The sequence below is a fragment of the Cebidichthys violaceus genome, unplaced genomic scaffold (genome assembly GCF_023349555.1).
Source record: "Cebidichthys violaceus isolate CVI_PGR_0920_01 unplaced genomic scaffold, fCebVio1.0.p SCAF_21, whole genome shotgun sequence".
NCBI classification, from domain to species: domain Eukaryota; kingdom Metazoa; phylum Chordata; class Actinopteri; order Perciformes; family Stichaeidae; genus Cebidichthys; species Cebidichthys violaceus.
Window position 1 is genome coordinate 3,762,744 of NW_027176384.1, and position 21,660 is coordinate 3,784,403.

The window sequence follows — 21,660 nt, forward strand, 5'->3', positions numbered from 1 at the left end:
CACAGTCGGGTCAGAGTTCTGAACAGAAAGGGGATTCTTCTGAAACTTTCATAAAAAAATAGTAAATTGATGATCAGAATATTTGGAATGGCGGTATAACGTTTCTCATATTCACGATTTTAGTTTAGCATGTTAGCATGCTAACATTTGATAATTAGCACGAACGAATTACAGCTGAGGGTGATGGGAGTCAGTTTACACTCTCAAAACCTTACAGATTGGTCACTCAAACTGTGCCAAACTCCACTCTCTGATGGTTTTTCATTTCCCTGTCCGTCTTGTTGCAGGTCCTTCAAGCCCGACTTCGTGCTGGTTCGCCAGCACGCCTACAGCATGGTCCCCGGTGAGGATTTCAGGAACCTCGTGATCGGCCTGCACTTCGGCGGCGTCCCGGGCAGCAACTCTCTCTTCTCCATCTACAACTTCTGCAGCAAACCTTGGGTGGTAAGCAATCTTTAACTGCTCCCTTTGCTCTACTTTAACCCACACAAAGTACCCCCCCCCCCCCCCCCCCCCCCCCCGACCCAGCTGATTTATTTGGGCTGTTAAAGGGAGCTGTAACACCTGTCTCTGGGGTCAGCGGCGCGAGCGGCCTCCTCCTGCACCACACGTTATTACTCACATAATAACCGTGTGACTGCTAGGCTCTGCACGGGTTCGTAATTGTAGTCTTGTCACCTCCAGTATAAGTTTAAAGGAGCAAGTATGCTCCACCAGAGACGACACATACTCCCATAATGTGGAGAAAGAATGCACTTCTCCTTGTTGGAGCTCATCTTACCTACTTACCTGTTTGACAAAGCATACCATATGTTTTTGGGTTGCCACAATTTTCTTTTTTCTATTGTCATGCTCCCAAACGTACATACAGATCCATAGTTAGAATAGGCAGAATAAGCAATGAGTACAATACAAACTAAATGTTAAATATCTTTCTTTCCTCTCTTCTAAATTTAAATGAGCATATATTTAAAGTAGACAAACAAATGTAACACTAAAAAAGGTATTTGTTGAAAAAAGGTAGGACTATAAAAGAGGTAGAGAAACATTTCTTCCCCCAGTGTAGCAGACACTTTCCCAGAATACATTGCAGCTGCAATATCAACAAAGCCATTAACTGAAGCAGGTAAGAGGAAGTCTGTCCACCAGAGAGGAAAGTTCCAGATTTTTTTTTTCATCTAAGGCAACAGGTGTTCAGAGTTGTGTCTCACTGCACTGGGTCACATATTTTACAAGCATCTGATATGCTATTATGAATGATGTGCTGTGTACACAGGTGTTATGTCTATCTAGCATCTTGTCCTCCGCTGCTTCAATAATAACGTCTGACTGTCTCGTTTGTTTCTGCTTGCAGTTTTCTCAGATGATAAAGCTCTACCACTCCCTCGGTCCTGAGAAATTCCCCCTGAATGAACAAACCTTCTATCCCAATCACACGCAGATGGTGAGTGCCTCGCAGATATTGTTCTTTGTTAACACAACGCAGAGAAACACACATACACAAAATCATAGCACTCCTTTGGCCCGTTTTTCATTAAATCTTTATTATAAAAATATAAAACACAGAAATTAAGTCAAACATTTCTATAACCCCTACAAGGACCCCCACCTCCCACCACGCACACACACACACACACACTTCAGGAATCAGTGTTTACACACAGACTGTACACAGCTTCCTTGATTGGAATTTTTTTTTTTTTTTTAAAGGATCAATCTTGACCAAGTGTTTCTGTGTTAAGCAGACGGTATATTTACACAAACATGAACCACAGAAATAGTGACACGGAAACGCCACAGCTGGAGAGAGAGCCTCGGCAACACGTATAAAGACAGAACGGACATGTTTTGTACATAAAGAAATGTCTACCGGCATAGATTTGTTTGCTTTACACAATTATTAACTTCTTGTAGCCTCTTAAAAACAACATAATACCTAATCACGACTCTCTGTATGTCGACGAGGTCGACAGGTTGAAGACTAGTCAGACTTTAAAAACAAAAAGTAAAACATTACGATGGATTGAAGGATGTTTTGTTGAAAGCAGAGAACTTGCGGTGCAAAATTAAACAGCATAGATTAACATCACTGAAATCAAATGACTTTATTATGATTTATCAGGCCTTTTGTTGAGTATCGAAACAAACCTTCCTCCTCTGACTGTAGCTTTAGTGTCTGGAGGCGGCTTGAATTCTGTTTTCTCATGAAGAAAACTAAGAGAAAGAGACACTTTTTGTCATTTTGGAATGGAGATGAATGGATTTAAAAAAAAAAAAAAAAAAAAAAACATTTTGGGAAATAAGCTTATTGGTTTTTCTCTATCCCTCTCATGTGTGTCCGCTAAGTTAAGATAACCGACTCATCTAAGCAAAAAAGAATATAAGCATATTTCCCAAAAATGTCGAACTACTCTTTTGGAAAACAACTGACTTGGTCAAAGCCACAGTGATGTAAGATTCTCTGAGTGTTACTGATGTAGGGGATGTAACAAATCTGTGTCTGTTCATGGAATGGACTGAAGGTACAGCACTGGGGGGGGGGGGAGAATTTAGTGACAATATCGTTTCTTATATATATATATATATAAAATGTCCATTTGAAATAGTTAAATACAAAAAGATTGAATATACACTTAGAAAATATGTCAATGTCTGAAACCTCTACTTCTACTTGACTTTCATTGGGTTGGTGAAGAGTACCAGTCAGGGGGACTATGATCAGGTAACAAACTACAGTACCATATGTACTATACAACTGGAGATGCTGGTCCTTCATTCTGGACGGTTGCACAGGCTGCAATGGTCACAATGTAGTTTTGACTGTTGGCTATATATTTTTTTCTTCTTTTCTTTTTTTGCAGATAATACCACATAGTTACTGTGTACTCCAATAAACATATAAATAAATGCATTACAGAGGTTTCAGTTGAGTTGATAGTTCATTTCTGTAGCTTATGTTATATACAGCAAAAAATAAAATGTCACCATCTCTGCAAGACGTGAGCTCTTCCCTGCATCGGCACCGTAACGCAGACATTATTTAGCATTTCTCTGATATTCAACAGTGCTCAACAGAAAGGGCGTTGTTTGTGATATAACCGCAAAATGAGTTACATTGCAAACATTCAGGTAAGCAGAGAGTCTACCATCCATAAAGACACGTTACAGTAGAAACTGTGAACATAATCAATGTATACTTTACTGTAAAAGCATTTTCAAAAAAAATAAATTGAGGCCGAAATAAGAGGTATAATTTTCAGAGATCATACCTCACATAGGCACTCGATCTGTGTTGTTGATGTGTAGAGTCTAATGCTAGCAAGTACAGTTCAGTAGCAACAATGTAACTGCTTTACATCTCAAATTTACATATCGATCATTGGCTGCTCTTTCATATCGCTTTCATTGAGTCCTTGCTTTTTAAAAGATAAACTACCTCAATGCACAAAATGACCATAATACTGGGTTAGCAGTAGGCTAACTGCAGGTTGCTAATTAACACCAACGAGGCTGATTGATACATAGAATTGTGTACAGGTCACTGCTTTTCTTGGAGATTCAAGGTCTTAAACTTCTTACTGGTCTTATAAATGTCTAACACCACTGAACCCTGAAGGGACCGTTTGGTGCAAGGACTGTTTGATTCGTCGTTTGAGAAAATTAAAGTTAAAAAAAAGGTATTTTTTTCTATCAGAAGTGCTACGAAGCAGGCACTGTAATGGACGTGGTCTTTCCTCTGTTTCTTTTTGCCACTTTAAAGAGGCGGCCACCCAGGCAAGTGAGCTTAAAAGAGTCCTGTAATTATCTAGAAGTGATAGGGATGGGACGGAGTCAGGGAGGCAGGCAGTGGATTTTGGGCTAGGGTTCGTTGAAGTTCAGGGGTCGGTGGCGTTGATGGTGGTTTTCTCGCGTGTAGCCATGCCCCGGTACCAGCTGCAATAGCCCTCCTTCTGCTGGATGCAGGCGTAGTGCCGGGACTGGTAGCCGGGGTAGCCGAAGTGGGACAGCATGTCCGTCCATAGGCACTCGTTCTTCGAGGTCACGAAGCAGGGCAGGTAGTGGCAGGGCTTGATCTACAGAGACAGAGGCGAAACTTCAGATTTAGCAATGGAGCAGGAAACATAACTGGATACTAGCCACAACTACTGTAAACTCACTGTGTTTTCTTTACTCAAATAGTCATACCTCCCTTCTTACTGTAATAATATATTCCTAATGTATTTTTGAAACTCAACCCCACCCTTCCTTTGCTCTTGTTTGTTTTCTTTTCTTGTCATGTCTCTCTCTATTATGACCTAAGATAGGTTAGAATAGTTATTTAGAATATAATATTTGTATATGATTTGTTAGTGATAGTTGGATAAGAAGATTGAGTCCCGTGCCTGTACACTAAATATGAAGCTAGAGCCAGCCGGCAGTTAGCTTAGCTAGCATAAAGATTAGAAACATGAAGGTTTTTCCAAAGCTTACAAAATCTCTTTTTTTATTTAAACTCATTTAGCACTTCTAATCACTAATAAAGTTGAATCTTGTTTAACATGTTGATTAATGAGCTGGTAGGTGTTTTTTTTTTTAAGCTGGATAGAGCCATGCTAGCTGGTTCCCCCTGCTTACAGGCTAATGCTAAAGTAAGCTAACTTGGCACTAGCTTAAAATGTAGCATACAGAGGTGAGCGGTATCAATGTAGTCACTTAAATCTTTCTTTCCTAAATAAGTATACTTTCCAAAATTAAAGACATTCCTTTAGTGTTACCTAACAATGTATCATTATATATTTATTAACTTGTTGAAGCTAACAGTAAATGGTATCATGCAACTTTAACGACAGTGAGTCGACAGTCTAGAAGTCTGTGCAAAGCACAGTAGAATAAGCTTAATTGCCATTAACATATGAAAGAAATCTCACAGTTGTACAAGAGAAATGAGCTTTGAAGAAAGACAGTGAGTGTATGATTTGGTTGAAATACAGAATAAAAGCGTGAACATGCACTTGGTGAAACATTTAGAACATGGAATCATTGCTCTACTGCTTTCAGCTTTTGCTTTCAGTCACTTCCTGCAGCAGATTATTAGATGAGGTGTAAAAAGGCAGCTTTTTAAATAACAACAATTGGTTAATAATAAGTGCAAACCCAGAAAGCGTACCCTGGCATTTGTATGCTTTGTGCTGTGTGAAATGAGTGTCAGCCATCTTCCTGAAGCGGTGATGTTTTTGTAGTTTTCGTAATGATTCAATTAGATTTTACTCGGCGTCTCTCGTGCGTCACACCTCCAGGTGCTCGCACAAAAAGGAAGCTTAACGAATGAATGTACGCCGTGAATTGACAGGAAGAGTTGCATAACCACTCAGGGAGGTGATGAACGGAACCGCGGTGTTTAGCGACAGCGAAATGGAGTCATCAGCTGCGTGGAACCGCACTTATCTCAATGAGCCGGCAAATTCAATTAGAAAGTTAGAGGGCATTCTCATTTTGGGGTGTTTTTGTTATTCAATTCTGGAGTGTGTGCCCTCCACGGTTCACAGACGTTTAGCGTGACTTCCGGGTTTGAGTGGTTTTAATGATGTGTGCAGAAGAACTTTCTAACCGGTGCGACACGCTTCCTGCGTTCCAGCGCAGTACATCATCATTATGCCGAAGAATGCGGAGGCCGACAGAGCGCGTTTTTTAATAAGTGTGATGATGTTTACGCCTGCCTGTGCTTACAGACTCTCAGGCTGAGGTCTCAGTTGATCGATGGACTTCTCCGGATGCCTCTGGGCTGCTGCCATGTACGCTCTGAGCACAGTTTACAGGCGCTGGCCCGCACTGGGAACAAACAGGTCTCTCTGCTAATCCACTTATACTGATGGGGGCCGATGGAGTTAGCAGATGTCCTGGACACTGCTGTACAGTAGGACGTTTACGAGGCAGGTCGACAGCTGCACGGCGACAGGCTGCATGTTGTGAGTCACATGCAAAAACGGGAATGAAGACTTGAGCCGGTTCCAGAGCTGTTACTTAACAACTCCCAGTGAAACTTGTTTTCTCTCCGTTTCTGCTTCGGCTTAACATCCATGATGAATTATAGTGGAAATTAGGCTCGTGATTCAGTCTCAACAACAACGACGACTGTACAACATCCTCCAAACCGTGAAGGTCTTTTCAAGTATGCGTAAATGGGTTTTGCATGAGAAGTGGAACAGTAGCATTAATGAGCCTGAATTGGTTTGACCCTTCAAATACAAAGGGTACATCTGTTAGAAGTATTTCCTTCCTCCTGTAATCATTAATAAGCACCCAAGTGGCCTTTTACAGAAGTCACAGAGGTTTTATGTTTAGTTTTAGTAGTGAAATGGAGGAGCAGTGAGCTCCTCCTCCTCCCTCATCTTTCTGGTTTCCACTCACCCTGCAGTTGCAGCCCAGCTGGTAGCGATGGTTGATGCCCTTCTTCTGGGCCAATGAGAGGCGCTCCCACCGCTCGTTGAAGTTACACAGCCCCGTGTAGACCTTGCCATCGTACACTCGACCTGTAGGTGAAAACAGTGGAGGGAATGGGTCAACGCCCCGAGTCACGTGCCAATCAATCCAACGGTCGCTGAGATATTTCAGTTCGGACCCAACTGTTGCCGGTATCTCATTTTGCTATTTGTCTAATTTCATAATCCTGCTCATGTAACGCAGGATAATACAAACATGCCGTTCAAGCAATCAAACTTGTTTATCTTTGGTAAAACAATCTCACACAGTAAGCCCACACTAAACCAACACCCCTATTTCTGAATATCAAAAGGTCAGCAGACGTCTATTTTTGGTGCCGGACCGTTTGCGGCTTACCGACTCTTGAGACAGGTGCACCGCGGCGGCCTGCGACACCCTCAGGAACATCGTGAATTGTCACCATATGTCTCCTTCACCGTGTTGTCACCACGCGGGAATTTGACAGCTCACAAATATGTGCTTCTCTTGACCCCTCCCCCTCTGCCTGTATCCCCTGCACTGGGATTACTGGAGTCACTAGCAGGCTTATTACATGGTGTTGAGTGTGTGGCATGACTCTCAAATACTAATAAGTACCAGAGCACTCAAGGCTCAATCAAAAGAGAGCCAAGCAGCTCGTCTCATAGGCCCTGATGCCTATTGCCGATAATGCGGTCTTGATCGTATGCAGGGATTTATTATAGAACCTTGAGAGCAGCGGATGACATCGGTGATGTCACTCGCACCCAGAATCGGGTAAACAGAGCCGCCGCTGCCCGGCAACGTCGGCTCGTTCGCTTGCACCGTGGGGTGCAGTTACAGTATTTACAGGTCGGGACTTAGCGACAGCTATATATGCCAAGCACCGCAGGGTCCAAAGTAAACTGCACCTCCGTTGGAAATAGCAACTCATAAAAAGCTTGTGCTGGAAAACGCCGGTCGCTTCCTGTTGGCTGTTAATGACAAGTTGTGAGAGAATTGCTTTCTGCTGTTTCTGGCCTTGAGGGAAATGAGTGCAGTTTTTTTTGTTTTGTTTTTAAAGGGCCCCTGCTTTGCCTGCTTGCACAGTGGCAAATGGAAGGGTATAAATATGGGAAGGTTTGTGTCACAGGACAAATGAAGAAGTCCCTGGAGAGGAGTGAGGGAGTACGTCAGACCAAACAGATCTCAAATACCAGATAAAACCAGTTTTCTATATATTTATTTAAAAATATTCCAATCCCAAAGGCATTTCATCAGTAGCTATTTCACCTTTCATAAATGCTACAGAAGCGTAGCAGTGAGAAAATGTGTGTCCTTACGTATTGGCAACACATCTCTGGTAAAATATATAAAATGTACTTATTAAGCTTTGCGCAGAGCTTTCGACCATATCCCATGGACTTCTTCTGTGAATGGGACTTTCTTGGGTGTCATCCTGTTATCATGTGCATGCAGTTCTCTACTTGGCTCACGTGATGACGCCTTAAGGACATCAAGGAAAAGTGGTTGGAAATCTCCCGGAAAAGCTAAGTAAGTGATCCTTGAGTTTAGAATATTTAACCACGGACAGGTTCAGAAATTTAACCTGGCAGTTTGACTTTTAAAAATAAGCCGTGGTTCACACCCTGAAGCTTAATTAAAGTTGGCACTCCAGTTATTTTGTATTCCAGTTCCAAATAGTTTGGGGACTTGGGAAAGACAGATAAAAAAAAGAACAGTCAAAATCAAATTAGCAGAGGCTGATATAGTCTGACTTTTGGACCCTAGTGTGGTTCAAGCTCCAAAAACACAGAATCCTACACTTCCCATAATGCAACTTGATGGCTTCTATCGTAAAAACCCTCCTTGCAAACGTTGACCTTTTGATCAAACACAATGTCGCCCATTGAGCTTACCTGTGATCAGGTACTGGTACTTGTTGATGTCAAACTTCACGCCGCACAAACTCTCCGAGGCGTCCGTGTAAATATGCTGCACGTGCTGCACTTTGTCGAATCCTTTGTACATCTGCAACGACACGTGAAGCAACGGCGGCGTTAAAAAAACAGAATCAAACAACTCTTCACATACATTTTCAGGAATGAAAACAGTACGCCGGCTTTATCAGATGACGTTCCTTGAGGAATGCCTCTCGGGAGAAGGAGTATTAACTAAATCACAGATAACACGACTATGTTGTGTAATGTTCTTCCACTTTGATGCTGTTTGGGCAAGGGCATTGCCAAACCGTGGACATCAGCTCTTTCCATTTGTCCCGGGTATGCAGAACCAACAGTTGGTGTTTGCCCTGAGAACTGTTGTGGGGTTTTTTTCAGTGTAATTTATTTGTCTGGGAACAACAGGAAATCCCTGTTTAGACGCATCGCCCCCAGAAAAACAGAGCAAACTTTTACTAAAGCCTGAAACGGTGGAGGTTTTAGGAAAGCCGAAGGCATTGGTCTCACAGGATTTGTTGAAATTTGGAGGGAATCGCATGCTATTATAGCCCACAAGGAAAACCACTGTTTGCAGTACAAGCCAGCAGACTGTAATACAAATAAATAACCCAAGAGGTGCAAAGGTCGTCTTTAATTCCTGGGGATAATCCTAACAGTGATGATTGGTGTGCTTCGCTAACAAGAGGCCACTTAATGCTTTTGTACAAACTGGGATTGTACCGACGCAGTGCACGACTCTGTTGAAATGTTTACACTCGGAGCGAGGAGTTTGGTTGAGTTGTAATGCCCGTAAGCCCGCTAATCCTCCGGCCTGGCTCCTGTCTGAGCAGCAGGCCGATGTCAGCATCTGTCGGAAATATGCAGCATTATGTAAGAATATAGAGGAAGTGAAGAGCAGGCTTTCATGCTAAGTATCCCAAACTGCTTTTCAGCTGTCACAAGGCGGCTGAGTTGGTGGAGAGGCAGTCAGTGTATTTCATTGTAAGGGTATTCTTTAATGGAAAAAACAAGGTTTTTTGTGCGTGTCTGTGTTAAAAACACTTTCCATGCAACGACCTTGTGCTTCCAGTCAGAATCCAGGGTTATATAAAGTAGATAATTTGTCATGTGGGGTCGTTGAGCATGACATCGCAAACTCTTTCTGAAGCTTTTGGAATATGTTCCCTTAAGAAAAGAAAACAATTATTCCAGCATGTCCAATCTGAGCATTCTGCTAAATAAACAACAAGCATGTTCACTCCAACAATTTTTCCATTCCCTACATTTCAGCGAAAGGAATTGTTCAATATTTTGGGAAACGCACACTTACTCGCTGTCTTGTGTTAGACAGGAAGATTGATACCAATCTAATAAGTAGGAGCCAGTCAGGGGGCTATTAGCTTAGCTAGAAGTTGTTTTTATGAATTAAACGCTTTAGAGGTGTTAGCTTAGCTAAAGCTAAAAGCAGGAGGAAACAGCCAACCAGACTTTGTCAATCAATTTGTATAACATGTCAATTCATGCGCTTTAGAGGTACAGTCTAGCTCTTTTCCCCTTCTTTCAGTCTATACACTAAGCTAGGCTAACTGTGCTAGGCTAACAGTACTGGCTCTGGCTTAATGTTTAGCTCACAGACATGAAACTGGTGTCCATCTTCTCATGTTATTCTGAGCAAAGTAAGTGTGTTTTCCAAAATTACCTACTATTCTTTTAAAGCTGAAAGAGATTCAGAGTCTTACTCAGCAGCACTTCAGCAAGGGGGGCGGGGGGGGTTTGACATTCTCACCTTCATTTGCTTGACTGTGTAGCGCATCGTTCCAAAAGGTCCATCTCTCAGAAGCTTCTTGCCCACAACTTTAGCTCGAATCACTGTGAAGAGAGGAGACGGACGTCAGACATCAGCGGATCACTTTGAAACGGTTTGGACAAACTGTCACATTCCTCCAACATAGAACCATCCAATCCATCAAATAGCACTCTGCCTCGGCCAGTAGGAGGCATTAGCAAACCCATTATAAAGACCATTTCAGGACCGGTTGGCACCACAGTTAATCCGTTTATCCGATTTTCTGCGTTGCTGCCGTTTTCCAAGGAAAGCCAATGGGAAAAAAAACGCTACAGGGACTTTTGAGTTTGATACAGAAATGAGAGGGAAAGAGGCCTCGTCCATGTAGCAGGGCTTCATTCTCACTGCTGGTGTTCAAGAGTTAGGATAAGTGCTCATACTGCTCAAGGTGGAACTTGTAGCAACCACAGGAAACTTTTTGAATCTTGATTTTGATTTTGTAGCAGTTATTCAGATCTGAACTGGCAAAATAACTCCAATCACATTTTTGCTTTTTAAAAACACCAGGGTCACATGAGGGGGGGGGGAGTGCACTGTGTGTCTCCTGTTTCCTTCTATATTGGGATCAGGGCTGGAAAAAGATATCGGTGTGCCGGACCCTCATGTAAACGTCTGCGAGGTGAAAACGCTCAGTTGTGACTATGATTTGTTTTCTTTCCCTCATGGTGGAGTAAAGGGGCTTATTGTGGAAGGCCAGGGAGCTGGGAGGGCAGAAATGAGGGATCATTTGAGCCGGTGAATACGAGTCTAACCAGAGCTGCGGGCCCTGCATATAGGCAGTCGCTCCTCTGTGAAGTTCACCTGCTGCCCACAGCCAACCGGCTGCAGACACAACTAACACTGGCCATGTTTGTTATCTTCTCCCAGTGGAATTTCCTTAACACATTCTTCAGGGGCTCACATTCCCCAGAAAGGAAAAAACAAAAAAAAGCAGAGCCTTTCGTTCTTTTCCTGAAGAAAGAAATGAGGCGTGTGGCATGTTCTGTTTGTCTAGCTGTCCTACTTCCAGGCAAGTGGGGATGGATATAAAAATAAAACTCAAACAGGAAGCAGTTACAGCACGGCCACCCAAAATTGGTGACCACACATTTATTTTGGACATGAAGACCCCAGTTTGAACTAAGTGTTTATTTAAACAACCTCAGAAAAAGGTATTTCAAGCCAGTATGAACTAATCTAAAGAATGTGGCCACCCTGCAGCTTCCGAAAGAGAAATATAATGTACTATTTGGTTCATTTATTTTGGTGTATTTGAGGAATCTTTCTTATCATGATCAGGATAGTTCTTTTCAAGTTGTCTATGACAAAAGGACTCTGTGAGGCAGTACTTGGGTGATTTGAGCTAAATGCTAACGTGAGCGTGCAATGACAATGCTAGCATGTTGATGTTCAGCAGGTAATGTTTACCATGGTCACCATCTTGGTTTAGGTGTTAGCATGCAAACATTAGCTAAAGAAGCACTAAACACAAAGTTCATTGCAGTATTGGACTAGGAGAAATTAACACCTGATGATGGCGATAGTTGGCTAGAAGTCAGAAGATCCCCAAAGCAATTATAATGTATCCTCTGAAGACCACGAATGTCTATATGAAAGTTTCATGGCAATCCCTCTCAATATATTTAGCTGAAAACCACAAATGTCAACTCATGGTGGCGCTGGATAAAAAGTCCGGGGATCACCGAAGCCATCAGGATTCATCCTCTGGGGATCATGAATATCTGTACTAAATCTCATGACAATTCACCTATTTGTGTGGACCAAAATGATGGACAGATCAACTGACACTGCTAGTGTTACTAATTATCATATTGTTGTAGTTAGGGTTAATTCTACAATGTACCCCCAGGCAAATGGTGCTTTAGAATATCCACCATGCAAGAAACACGCTGCAATATGAAACAGAACAATCTTTCAAACGGGCATGTGAGGCAACGCATGAGGCAGATCATAGAGGGGATTGTTTTTCAACTGTCGACATTGTGTTTTAACCGACTGACTTCCACCGACAGCTTCACAAGAAATCACACAACCAAGACAAGCGCATATTATTTCAGAGCCCTTGGTTTTAATGTCCCGACCCCCCTGCCTGCCCTTTCACAGGAACCTGCTGCAGAACATTTTGATCCATTAATCTGTCAACTCTTCTAATATGAGCCTGAGAGCGCCACTGCCTGACGGACCTCTGCTAAACATACCCAAATGCAGTTTGACAGACGTTTGCTGCTGCAATTACCGAGGAAGCAGTGCACAATTACGGAGGAATGTGCAGATATAACGGGATACTTTCGCCTCTGTTAAACACACTGCTGCTGTTATTTTCGAGCCTCACCACCCCCCAAAACCTAGTTTCCTCCTCTGCCCTGACCTCAAGAGCAACCCTCAGGAGAAACAAGTGTTTGAAGGGCCGCAGGTCAGCTGCTTTCACATCCAGATAGGTCCCCTCTTGTTGGACGGCAGCCACTAATTGGCCAGTGATGGTGCCATCACCCAGAGGAATGTGTGAAGGGCCTCAGCTGCTCCAGAGACAGAGGACTGGTGTCATTCCTCTGCAGTGACCCCCTCACCGCCTCACAGTTCAGCAGTTATATTTACGTACAGCCACTACGTTACAAGTGTTTATATAACCCACTTTCCCACTACACCCTGCTTCAACTGGTTACTATAGACATACTGTGTAGACATCGGTTTCTACCTTCTAAACTCTTTTTACATACAACTTTATCTGTCTGTGTACAGTTACCTCATATACACACACATATATATATATATATTTATTGACTTTCTACTTTTATTGAAATACTGAAACCACAGGCGATACATATTCATGCAGAAACATTGATTAGTTGTATACTGCTGTAACTGTTTGATGCTTCACAAGTATTATGACATTCAAAATGTGTAAATTAATCATTTAATACGCAGGCAGGATATAAGGCAACTGAAGTGCTTATATTTGTAACCATATTTGTCTGAACTTTCCAGACACCATGAATCTTAACGTTTAATTTAAATTTGAATACCATCTGTGCAGTAAAAGATAATAAATACACGTTAATAACTCTCTAATATATGATATAGTGGAGGTGAAATATCCATCAGCCTCTCTACACTGTAATGTAAAGAGGCTCTCTCCCTCTTACTTGCTAAACATGAGGAATTACAGGCCAGGGCCGTGACGCACAAGTATTCATCTTCTGCAGAGGATCTGACATACATTTTCAAGTGTGGGAGGCTTTTCGTGATAAGAGAGGTAACCAGGGTCTGACAAAAAACAAAGTGAATCCATTTTTCCCTCAGTATCTCTTGCCGAAAGCAGGGGATTACACAAGCGTGAAATGCCAATGTGAAATCTTAAGGTGAGCATGTAATTTAGTTAAACATTTATTTCAGCCTACGTACAATGTGGCAAACTGCAGGCATGACAAGAATAATGTTGCTCATTCGTGTGTGTGTGTGTGTGTGTGTGTGTGTGTGTGTGTGTGTGTGTGTGTGTGTGTGTGTGTGTGTGTGTGTGTGTGTGTGTGTGTGTGTGTGTGTGTGTGTGTGTGTGAGGGAGGGAGAGAAAGAAAGGTGCGGGGCGGGCGACGGTGATTTTAGTATGCAGAAAGTGGTCCAAGTTCGGGGAGGCGAGTGGGAGGAAGAGGAATTCTCAAGATGACACACCACCACGCTCGGAAAATAAACGGTGAATGTGAAGCCGCTTTAACGCTGGAGCATCGCGCCCGTAACGTCCTCTTACAGGTTGGCAAAAATGCAAAGGCGGCCTATGAAGTATGAGCTTTTATCACCGCATCTGATGATTACCAGGTTTCAACGAGGCTACAAAACGCTCCCGTTGGATTGAGCCATGGGAATCTCTAAAGCATATAGTCATTGGTATCCAAATGTGATGCCAGCTGACCTCAAAAACGCTAGCTGTCCGAGCTCAAATTGGTGTCTTTTGTTAGCTTTGCCAACATTTCTTTTTATTTTTTTATTATGAATTCCTTCACAACAAAGCCCTGTCTCCAAATTAGACTGTAAAAGAGAGTCACGGCCGACACCAGCCTGGACAGTTAGTGCGACGTTATCTGGGCACGCTTCCTACCTTGTTTCCTGCTATTCATATCTCTCTTTTTCTTCGCCATTCGCTCACCTGTTCAGTCTCTCTCTCTCTCGCTGGCTGCCTTTAGACTAGCTGGTCAGATGATTACCGAACCGTAAAGTCCTGTTTGTAGTTCGATCTGCTGCTCCCCATTTGTAAAAGTCTGTCGTCACTTGTTTTGACAAAAAGTGACATTCTGGAGATGAATACAATTTATTACAATTGTTGAAAGGTCGATAAGAGTAACATTAGTCAATGCTCCCTTTACAGCCAGCACAACTGAAGGTGAAGAAATCATTGGTGTGTGGTGCAATAGTGGGTGTGTCACGAGTGTGTGCTGGGTTGATGTCCATCGCCCCCCGTGCTGCCCCCCCCCCCCCCACACTTAAAACCGCTGTGTGGTCCTCAGAGAAAAGGGCAGGACGGACTGGACATTTGATACGCCTGGCTCATGGGACGAACATCCCAGGCTGGAACGGAATCCAGAACCTTTTGACATCGCGTCGTATTTTAGCTCACTTTTTGGGAAAGCTACGGATATCTGATCCAAGCTCACATAACGCATGTCACAACAGGGAGTCCTGGCTTCACTCAGGATATCATCTGACACCTGTTGACCTGCAGTTGAGGAGGGAGTCGGGATTTGACTAAACACCTCTCATGAGTGGAAGGAGGTGGAGGGCGTACCGGTACCGGGAGAGACGCCATCGCAAAGCCCCAGGCCAGGTCGCTCTTAACCCGCTACGCAGCACAAAGCTGCTCTGTGCTGCACAGAAATACCCACAGCAGGGCGGGATCCGTTTCTCTTGAAGTCCTGATCCTCAATCCCAAACCCAGCATAAACACATATCGCGCTAAATCCCCGGGCAACTGACCTGGTTCGCGGCGCAAGCACGTAAAGGTTTGCACTGTCACCCCCGAGCACTCGGGAACTAGCGCCCTTTACAGAGCGATATTAAATCTCCGGGGTCAGAGTTTACTGCCGGGCCTCTAATCTTGCATTTTCGGAGGGCTTTGGAAAAACAAGCCCTGCTCATTTCTGCTTGTATATGGGCTGCTTCAACCCGGCGGCCTAATAGCAGCCAACAAGTTCTCCGGCTCATTGCCCGGTGCCCAGGTATGTTAGCGGCAAGACTGACGGGATATCTCTCACTTCATCAGAACAGAGATAAGCTGGCCAATTGCACTGTGGGAGATTTTTATTCTTGAGTGTGATTAGCAAGGACTCAAACGGTAGTTAAGAAAATTCACTGAAATGCATTCCAATGTCTCTTTAACATTCCAACATCAGAATGAAGGGAAAGCAAGACACAAAAAAAAAACCAACCTCTTCAATATTTCTATTTAAACGTGTCAAATGAAGAGAGACAGACTCCAATAACCCAATTGCCAACCCTTTAACCTAATTGTGATTCATCCAGTGAAGTGAGTGCGGGTGATTATGGGTCAGGGCCAAGAAAACAAGAGCTTTGAACTAAACTACGGATCTTAAATTGGGAAGATTCAGGCCTGTCGCCTTTGATGTCGACAGTGAGAATTACAGGGTTTCTCCCTCACCGCATTAGCATTCCAACCCCGTACTTTTGTCTCTGTGTTTGAACCGGGCTTCGTGACACAAGCGGAAGCGGAGGTTTTAGCTTAAGGTGATAGAAATAGGATAGACGTTAAATTAAAGAATTAACCAGGATTGGAGGCTCACACTGTGTTATTTTATAGTGTATTCTGTACACATCCACATTATACCTCTGAACTGATGCTTTGACTTGCATCAACATCAGACCGGACATGTTACCTTTATTTTAAGCCATACGTGGAAAAAAAAGACAATAAAAGCATGAATTGGATCATTCTGGCTTCCTTCACGCGTTTTGAAAGTCTGGACTTTAATTCCAATTAAGGAAGTCCAAGAAAAAGTCAATTTAAACCCAGATTAGTGAAAGTTACTGGCTGTGACCTTTGCATCCAACCGGTGTTTCAGAAGTGTTTCCCTCTGAGGACCGAGGTACATCCAAAACACACCTCGAGCTAAGCCGGGACCTTAGAAATGGGATTTGTGGGGCTCACGACTGATCACTTCGCCCATTGAAGTCAGTCCCAGATTTTCAGTGGGTGCCAGCACCATGAGCTATATCTGAAGGACTGTGAAAGGCTTCGCATGAGTGAAGATGCTCCCACAGACCTTGTGGTCAGGGTTTACCAAAGAGCAAGAGACAGAGAGAGACCTTTTTGGGTCCTAGAGTTGCAATATCTGCCCCATTTCACCGGATTCCTCTCATAAAAGTGGGGTTCTGAGAGGGCTAGCTTAACTTGCAACTCCTCCCCTTTAAGCCCCTTCTGAGGATTCACCAAAGCATCATAGCGAGTTCCCATCCACGTCACCTGCACCTACATAAAACACTGGTTGTGTCCTTCGAATTTGGGCAAAGAAACCTAATTTCCTTGGCTGCATTTGGAGGAGCCTTTGGAAGAGGAAAGCCTTGTAGTGCGGTGATGATCTACCGTATGAAGTAAATAGGACACTACAATTTCAGGTCATAATTGAAGGAGTAGTTTTTGTATTTGTTTCTTGCCAAGATGAGAAGATTGAAACCACGCTTGTATGTTGACTTTGAAGGAACAGCCTGCAGCAGATTAGTTTAGCTTAGCTGAGCTCAAGACTGGAAACAATAGCAAACGACTAGTCTGACTCTGTCTAAAGGTGACAAAATCTGCCTACGAGCACCCCCAAAGCTTATTAATGAACATGTTGTATCTTATTTGTTTAATTTGTTCTCAAACCAAAGTGTCAAAGCTAGATTATTTTCGCCTAGTTTAGCATGAATATCATAGCTACCTTACAGAATATTATTCATTTGGGATTTATCTTGCGAATAAGCAAATAAGTGTTTCCCAAAATGTCAAACTATTTCTTTTAAGGATACAATGGTACCTGTAAGGATAAGGAATGAGCTTTGGGCATACGTTTACGAAACGTATTATCTTAATGTGATTTTGTAGGATTTTTCCTTTCCCTGTGAGCGTCAATAAGGACAGTGTGTCAGGGTTTTAGAGAGCCTCATGACGGTTTCACGCTTTTAGGTCAAGTGATAGCGCAAGCAAAATATCAGCCGCACTCAAAAAGGCCGTCAGCTTCTGCCTAATATCAAGGAATGTGTGTGGCTTCAAGTGACGAGGTCGTCGGTCAAAGAAACTCGTGTCTGCTTCCCCTCTAGAAATCAGACGCCCTCCTGTCCCATTTCATCCCCAAAACCGCCTGCAACTCTCACCCCCAAAAACTCTCTCTCTCTCTCTCTCTCTCTCTCTCTCTCTCTCTCTCTCTCTCTCTCTCTCTCTCTCTCTCTCTCTCTCTCTCCACAGGGCAGATCAGATAATCCCAGAGTCCTTACCAGTGTTATCTAAAAACACAGACCAGTTTGGACTGGCGCTCCAGGCTGAGCCAGATCCCAAGTTCATATTATTCTGGGTAGTCAGAGAAAGCATAACCAGGCAGTAAAACAAACTATGCAAGCCCCCCCCCCCCCAATCCACCGCTTGTGTACCAGAGGCCAAGCATATCTGAGTTACAGCCAAGTGGCTGCCCGACAGAGAAATACCAGTGTGTGCAGATAAATAAGCATGATTTAAAACTGTGGATCCTTTCATCAACTGCTGTTAATGCACACCACTCATACTCATTAACCTTTGAGCCACACAAACATGCCTAGAAAATACAATAAAATACAAACTTCATCAGTTTGGGGATGGAAAGCGTGGCAACGTTAGGGAACCCTTGACTTAGTGTAACAGCGTCACTTTAAGAAGCATCACTGACGTACGCCACTGACCACAAACTTTGTTATATTACATTATATTCCAATTAAATAATACAAAAAATACAATAGTAATCTGAAAATGGCAGAAGTGGTAGTTGTGGTGTAAACATTTGGTTGAAAGTAAAAAATAAAATAAAAAAGTTGTTAATGACAGATCTTAGTCACAATTTATTTTATTTCTAAAGTTCCTCTATAATCAAGGGGGGGGGGCTGGTGAGAACAAGCAGCCTGAACTACGTGCATCCAGTACACTGATCGCAGGTCAGTCCTCTCTCCTGCTGACAGGCAGCACTTTTATCTAAACATCTGCTTTCAGTACAGGGGTTGGAATAATAAAAGAGGCTCGTTAACGGCGGTAAACTGGTCGATGTGACCCGTCACCTACCTATGTCGGAGTTGCAGAAGGCGTCCTGCGGGTGCGACAGAGCGCACGAGCAGCCCTCCGTCAGCTGGTTAACCTGCAGGCTGCCGAAGACAAACAGCAAGCTGATCAGGTGCTGGTACACCGACTGCATTTTTTTTGTTTCTCCAAACTTTTCCACTCGATTAAACCGTACGGGGTCCGGCTGAGCTGCGTGTAATGTCCAAGTCTCTGCTCTGGTCGTCGGGTGCGTTCTCTGCTTGCTCGTGCGTTTGCTCCCCTGGTCCCGGAGAGGCTCACCAGCCGTACATATAGCGCGCCCGGAGAGCTCGCGTTCACGCCCCCTCTCCACCTCTGCAGCTCGCGGGCGGGAGCGGCCAATCAGCGGCTGGTGATGCCATTAGGAATTACAGACACCAGACACGATGACATACTGGAACTTTACTCTTATTTTCCCAGACTGACACAAAAAAGAAAAGAAATAGGTGCACAGAAAAATAAAATAGAATATTTATGCATATTTGGAGTTCACCATGCTTTTTCTACACAGTGAGAGTTGTACGGAAAATGGTTATTAGAATGGTTTGAGGTACAGGAAACTTAATAAAATAAATATTAATTATTAAAATAAAATAATAATGCATATATTTGTTCTCATGCTACAGTGTAAAGAACAAAATATATGTTTTAATGTCATGTAAATGAGGTAAACCTAACTTACATTTATATTCAATATGATAATAAACTGATATTATAAACAAAGAACACATGTTATCATGATATGATAGAAATGTGTGTAAAGTTGTTTTTCATCTCCAATAGATATACCAATCACATCTGTACAAAACAAACAAAGTACTACAAAATATTGCCTGTTTTTTTTTATCTTAAGAACATTTTCCTTCTCACTTTTCACCAGAGTCTCACTTAGTCATCCCGCCCACCCCCTGACGCCTCCTTAATTAGTAATACTTAAAGTATATTGAATGCCGGGTGCAGCCAGATTCCTCCAGTCTGCTGCAATCAGCGGCAACAGATGAAGGTTTATCTCTGAACGGTTAGAAACAAGAGCGGTGAAAGCAAACGAAGGCTTCAGTTTTGTTTTTTACATGTTTGGTGTCATTATTGGGATTAAGCAGCTTTTATTTATTTATTTTGAGTTAATCTTCAAAGACATTCAGCCTAAAGTAAAGGCATTTCAGATTTTATTCTGAAGATGGATTCACTGAAGTTACTTTCAGGGCACGATCAGTGAAATTAGCCAATTAAAGCCTCTTTTCTCTTCTTCCCGGCTGTTTCCACAGAGCTGAGTGGAGCTGCGTTATCGCTGCAGAGGCTTATCTGCAGAGGCTGAGGGAGCTATGTTAAGGGTTGACGCTACTCACGGTTATATAACCAAGCTAGAAGTAATCAGGTCGGGGAACTCTGACCCTTAATGTGCCTTCATTGACAGTTATCTCAGTTTAAAGAACCTGCGTGGCCAGATACAGCCTTTATTTTGCTCTTAACATGGCAGTGATTAGATTGTAATTTAAATGAGCTTTTTAAAAGTGAGTTTGAATTCAAAATGGAAGTTTTCTCATAATTTCATATCATGAAAATGATCATTTATTTGCTACTTTATAGTCTTTCACAATGATTTTTGCTTGAGCTTATGATAAAAAACAAACAGGATATATTGTTTTAGACTAGAATAATATGCAGGAAGTGTCATGAATTGTTTCACAGTTTCCATTCACCCGTCACCCGTGACTCAGACTCACATCAAGAATTCATCATCATCCACTATGTTTTGTTTCTTTCACTATATATACTTCCACTATTACCCAGAAAATAAGCCAGTGTTTGTTCAGCGGTGCGTTCAGGTACATTGCATCAACACATTTCTGCAGTCAGGAACAACGGGAGGACATTTACCATCTGTGGAAATTCAACATCACCGTCATGGAAGTTGTGTTTTGTCAGAGGTACGGCCTCCTCTTCAGGACCAGGAGCAGGTCGGCCGGTTAGCTCCCGTTAACCATTGATAATGTCTGGCCAGATATTATTTCAGCCTCCAACCTGAGGTCTGAACCAACAGATTTGTGACATTCCTTCGTCAGACGCTGGGTTGGCATGCGTGACAGGTGGATTTGCATTTTGTTATGCCCAAAAGAGGTGATGAAAGCAGAACGGTTCAGACTCTCAGGAAGTCTCAGGGAAGCTGGGGAGAGAGGGGATTCTCTTGGGACATTGTTCCATAGGACTTGACTCAGACATGAAGAGGTAAAGCAGCCCTGCATTCCTAACATTTATCCCAAAGATTACAAGTTGAACCAGCCAAAAGAAGGAAACAGACCTAATATGGGATTAGATAATTACATCAATAGATTTAAAGGGACGTCCACCCTTCAACACTCATTAACACACAGCATTCAGTTACTAACCCTAGTATTACTCTGTTAATTTGATCATTTGGGGGCTAGCTTGTTTGCTGTTTGATGGAGGGTGTTTTCAGTTTGGTCCCTGTGTGTTCAGGTGATAGACGGGTCCAGCAGCTACGTGTTACCCTGGGCTGGAGGTGGTGGGGAGGGAGGTCAGCCTCTACCAAAAGAGGACACATGAGACTCCCGGTTGCAAAGTTGTCTTATGTACACGTTGCGTTGTTTTAGCTGGCTTGCTAACATTAGCCAGGAGGAAGCCTAGAATCACCGGGCTTCGCTCAGAGTTGGAGGCCGTGTGAACTCTGCGTCTCCTCTGTGAGGACAGGACATTTTCTGCAGCGTTGCTTGCAATCAAATGATTACGTAACTTTTGATGGTCTGTACCACCCAAAACTGAAATATCCCTGTCTAAACACAACCCATGTGTGATAGAGAAGGTCTGATGTGTGGTGGAGGAGGAAGTTGTTTAAAAGGCACCTTTGGCCAAGTTTTAATTAGCCAAATGTAGACAATCCAGATGTCCAGTAGTTACCGTGTGGTAGAGCGATGTAACAGACGATCATATACAGTGTCAGCGATGAAAAGCATCAACACCTTAAACAGCAAAACCCTTTATTAGTTCCTCACAATTAAAGACGAATGGCGTCCGTCTGGAGCAGCCATTCTTCACAGATGTTCAACTATCACACAGGGAAAAATCCATCATGACATGGGCTAAGTTGTACAATCCCAAAGGCAGAAAATAGGCCACAAGCCATTAGAGCCACATACGTA

General features: G+C 43.0%; 2 protein-coding genes across 3 annotated transcripts in view; one reads left to right on the forward strand and one right to left on the reverse strand.

Moving 5' to 3' along the window:
* Nucleotides 1-21,660, forward strand: part of syn3 (synapsin III) — a 93,907-nt gene that overhangs the window by 41,094 nt on the left and 31,153 nt on the right. For both annotated transcript variants that reach the window (XM_068716965.1, XM_068716964.1), the window contains 2 exons: nt 288-444; nt 1,355-1,444. In XM_068716965.1, coding sequence (XP_068573066.1) covers nt 288-444; nt 1,355-1,444 — 247 coding nt within the window. The remainder of the gene's footprint in view (nt 1-287; nt 445-1,354; nt 1,445-21,660) is intronic.
* Nucleotides 1,525-18,773, reverse strand: LOC137877214 (metalloproteinase inhibitor 3). Its single transcript, XM_068716967.1, has 5 exons — nt 18,488-18,773; nt 10,144-10,226; nt 8,337-8,448; nt 6,388-6,509; nt 1,525-4,073 (listed from the first exon to the last, which is right to left on the reverse strand). The coding sequence occupies exons 1-5, from the start codon at nt 18,615-18,617 to the stop codon at nt 3,876-3,878; spliced, it is 645 nt and encodes a 214-aa protein (XP_068573068.1). The 5' UTR covers nt 18,618-18,773; the 3' UTR covers nt 1,525-3,875.

Coding starts and splice junctions, on each gene's coding strand:
- LOC137877214 (XM_068716967.1), bottom strand. CDS start 18,617: ATGCAGTCGGTGTACCAGCACCTGATCAGCTTGCTGTTTGTCTTCGGC. Junction 10,227..18,487: donor CTTCTGCAACTCCGACATAG/GTAGGTGACGGG, acceptor CTCTCTTCACAG/TGATTCGAGCTAAAGTTGTG. Junction 8,449..10,143: donor ACACAGTCAAGCAAATGAAG/GTGAGAATGTCA, acceptor GTGTCGTTGCAG/ATGTACAAAGGATTCGACAA.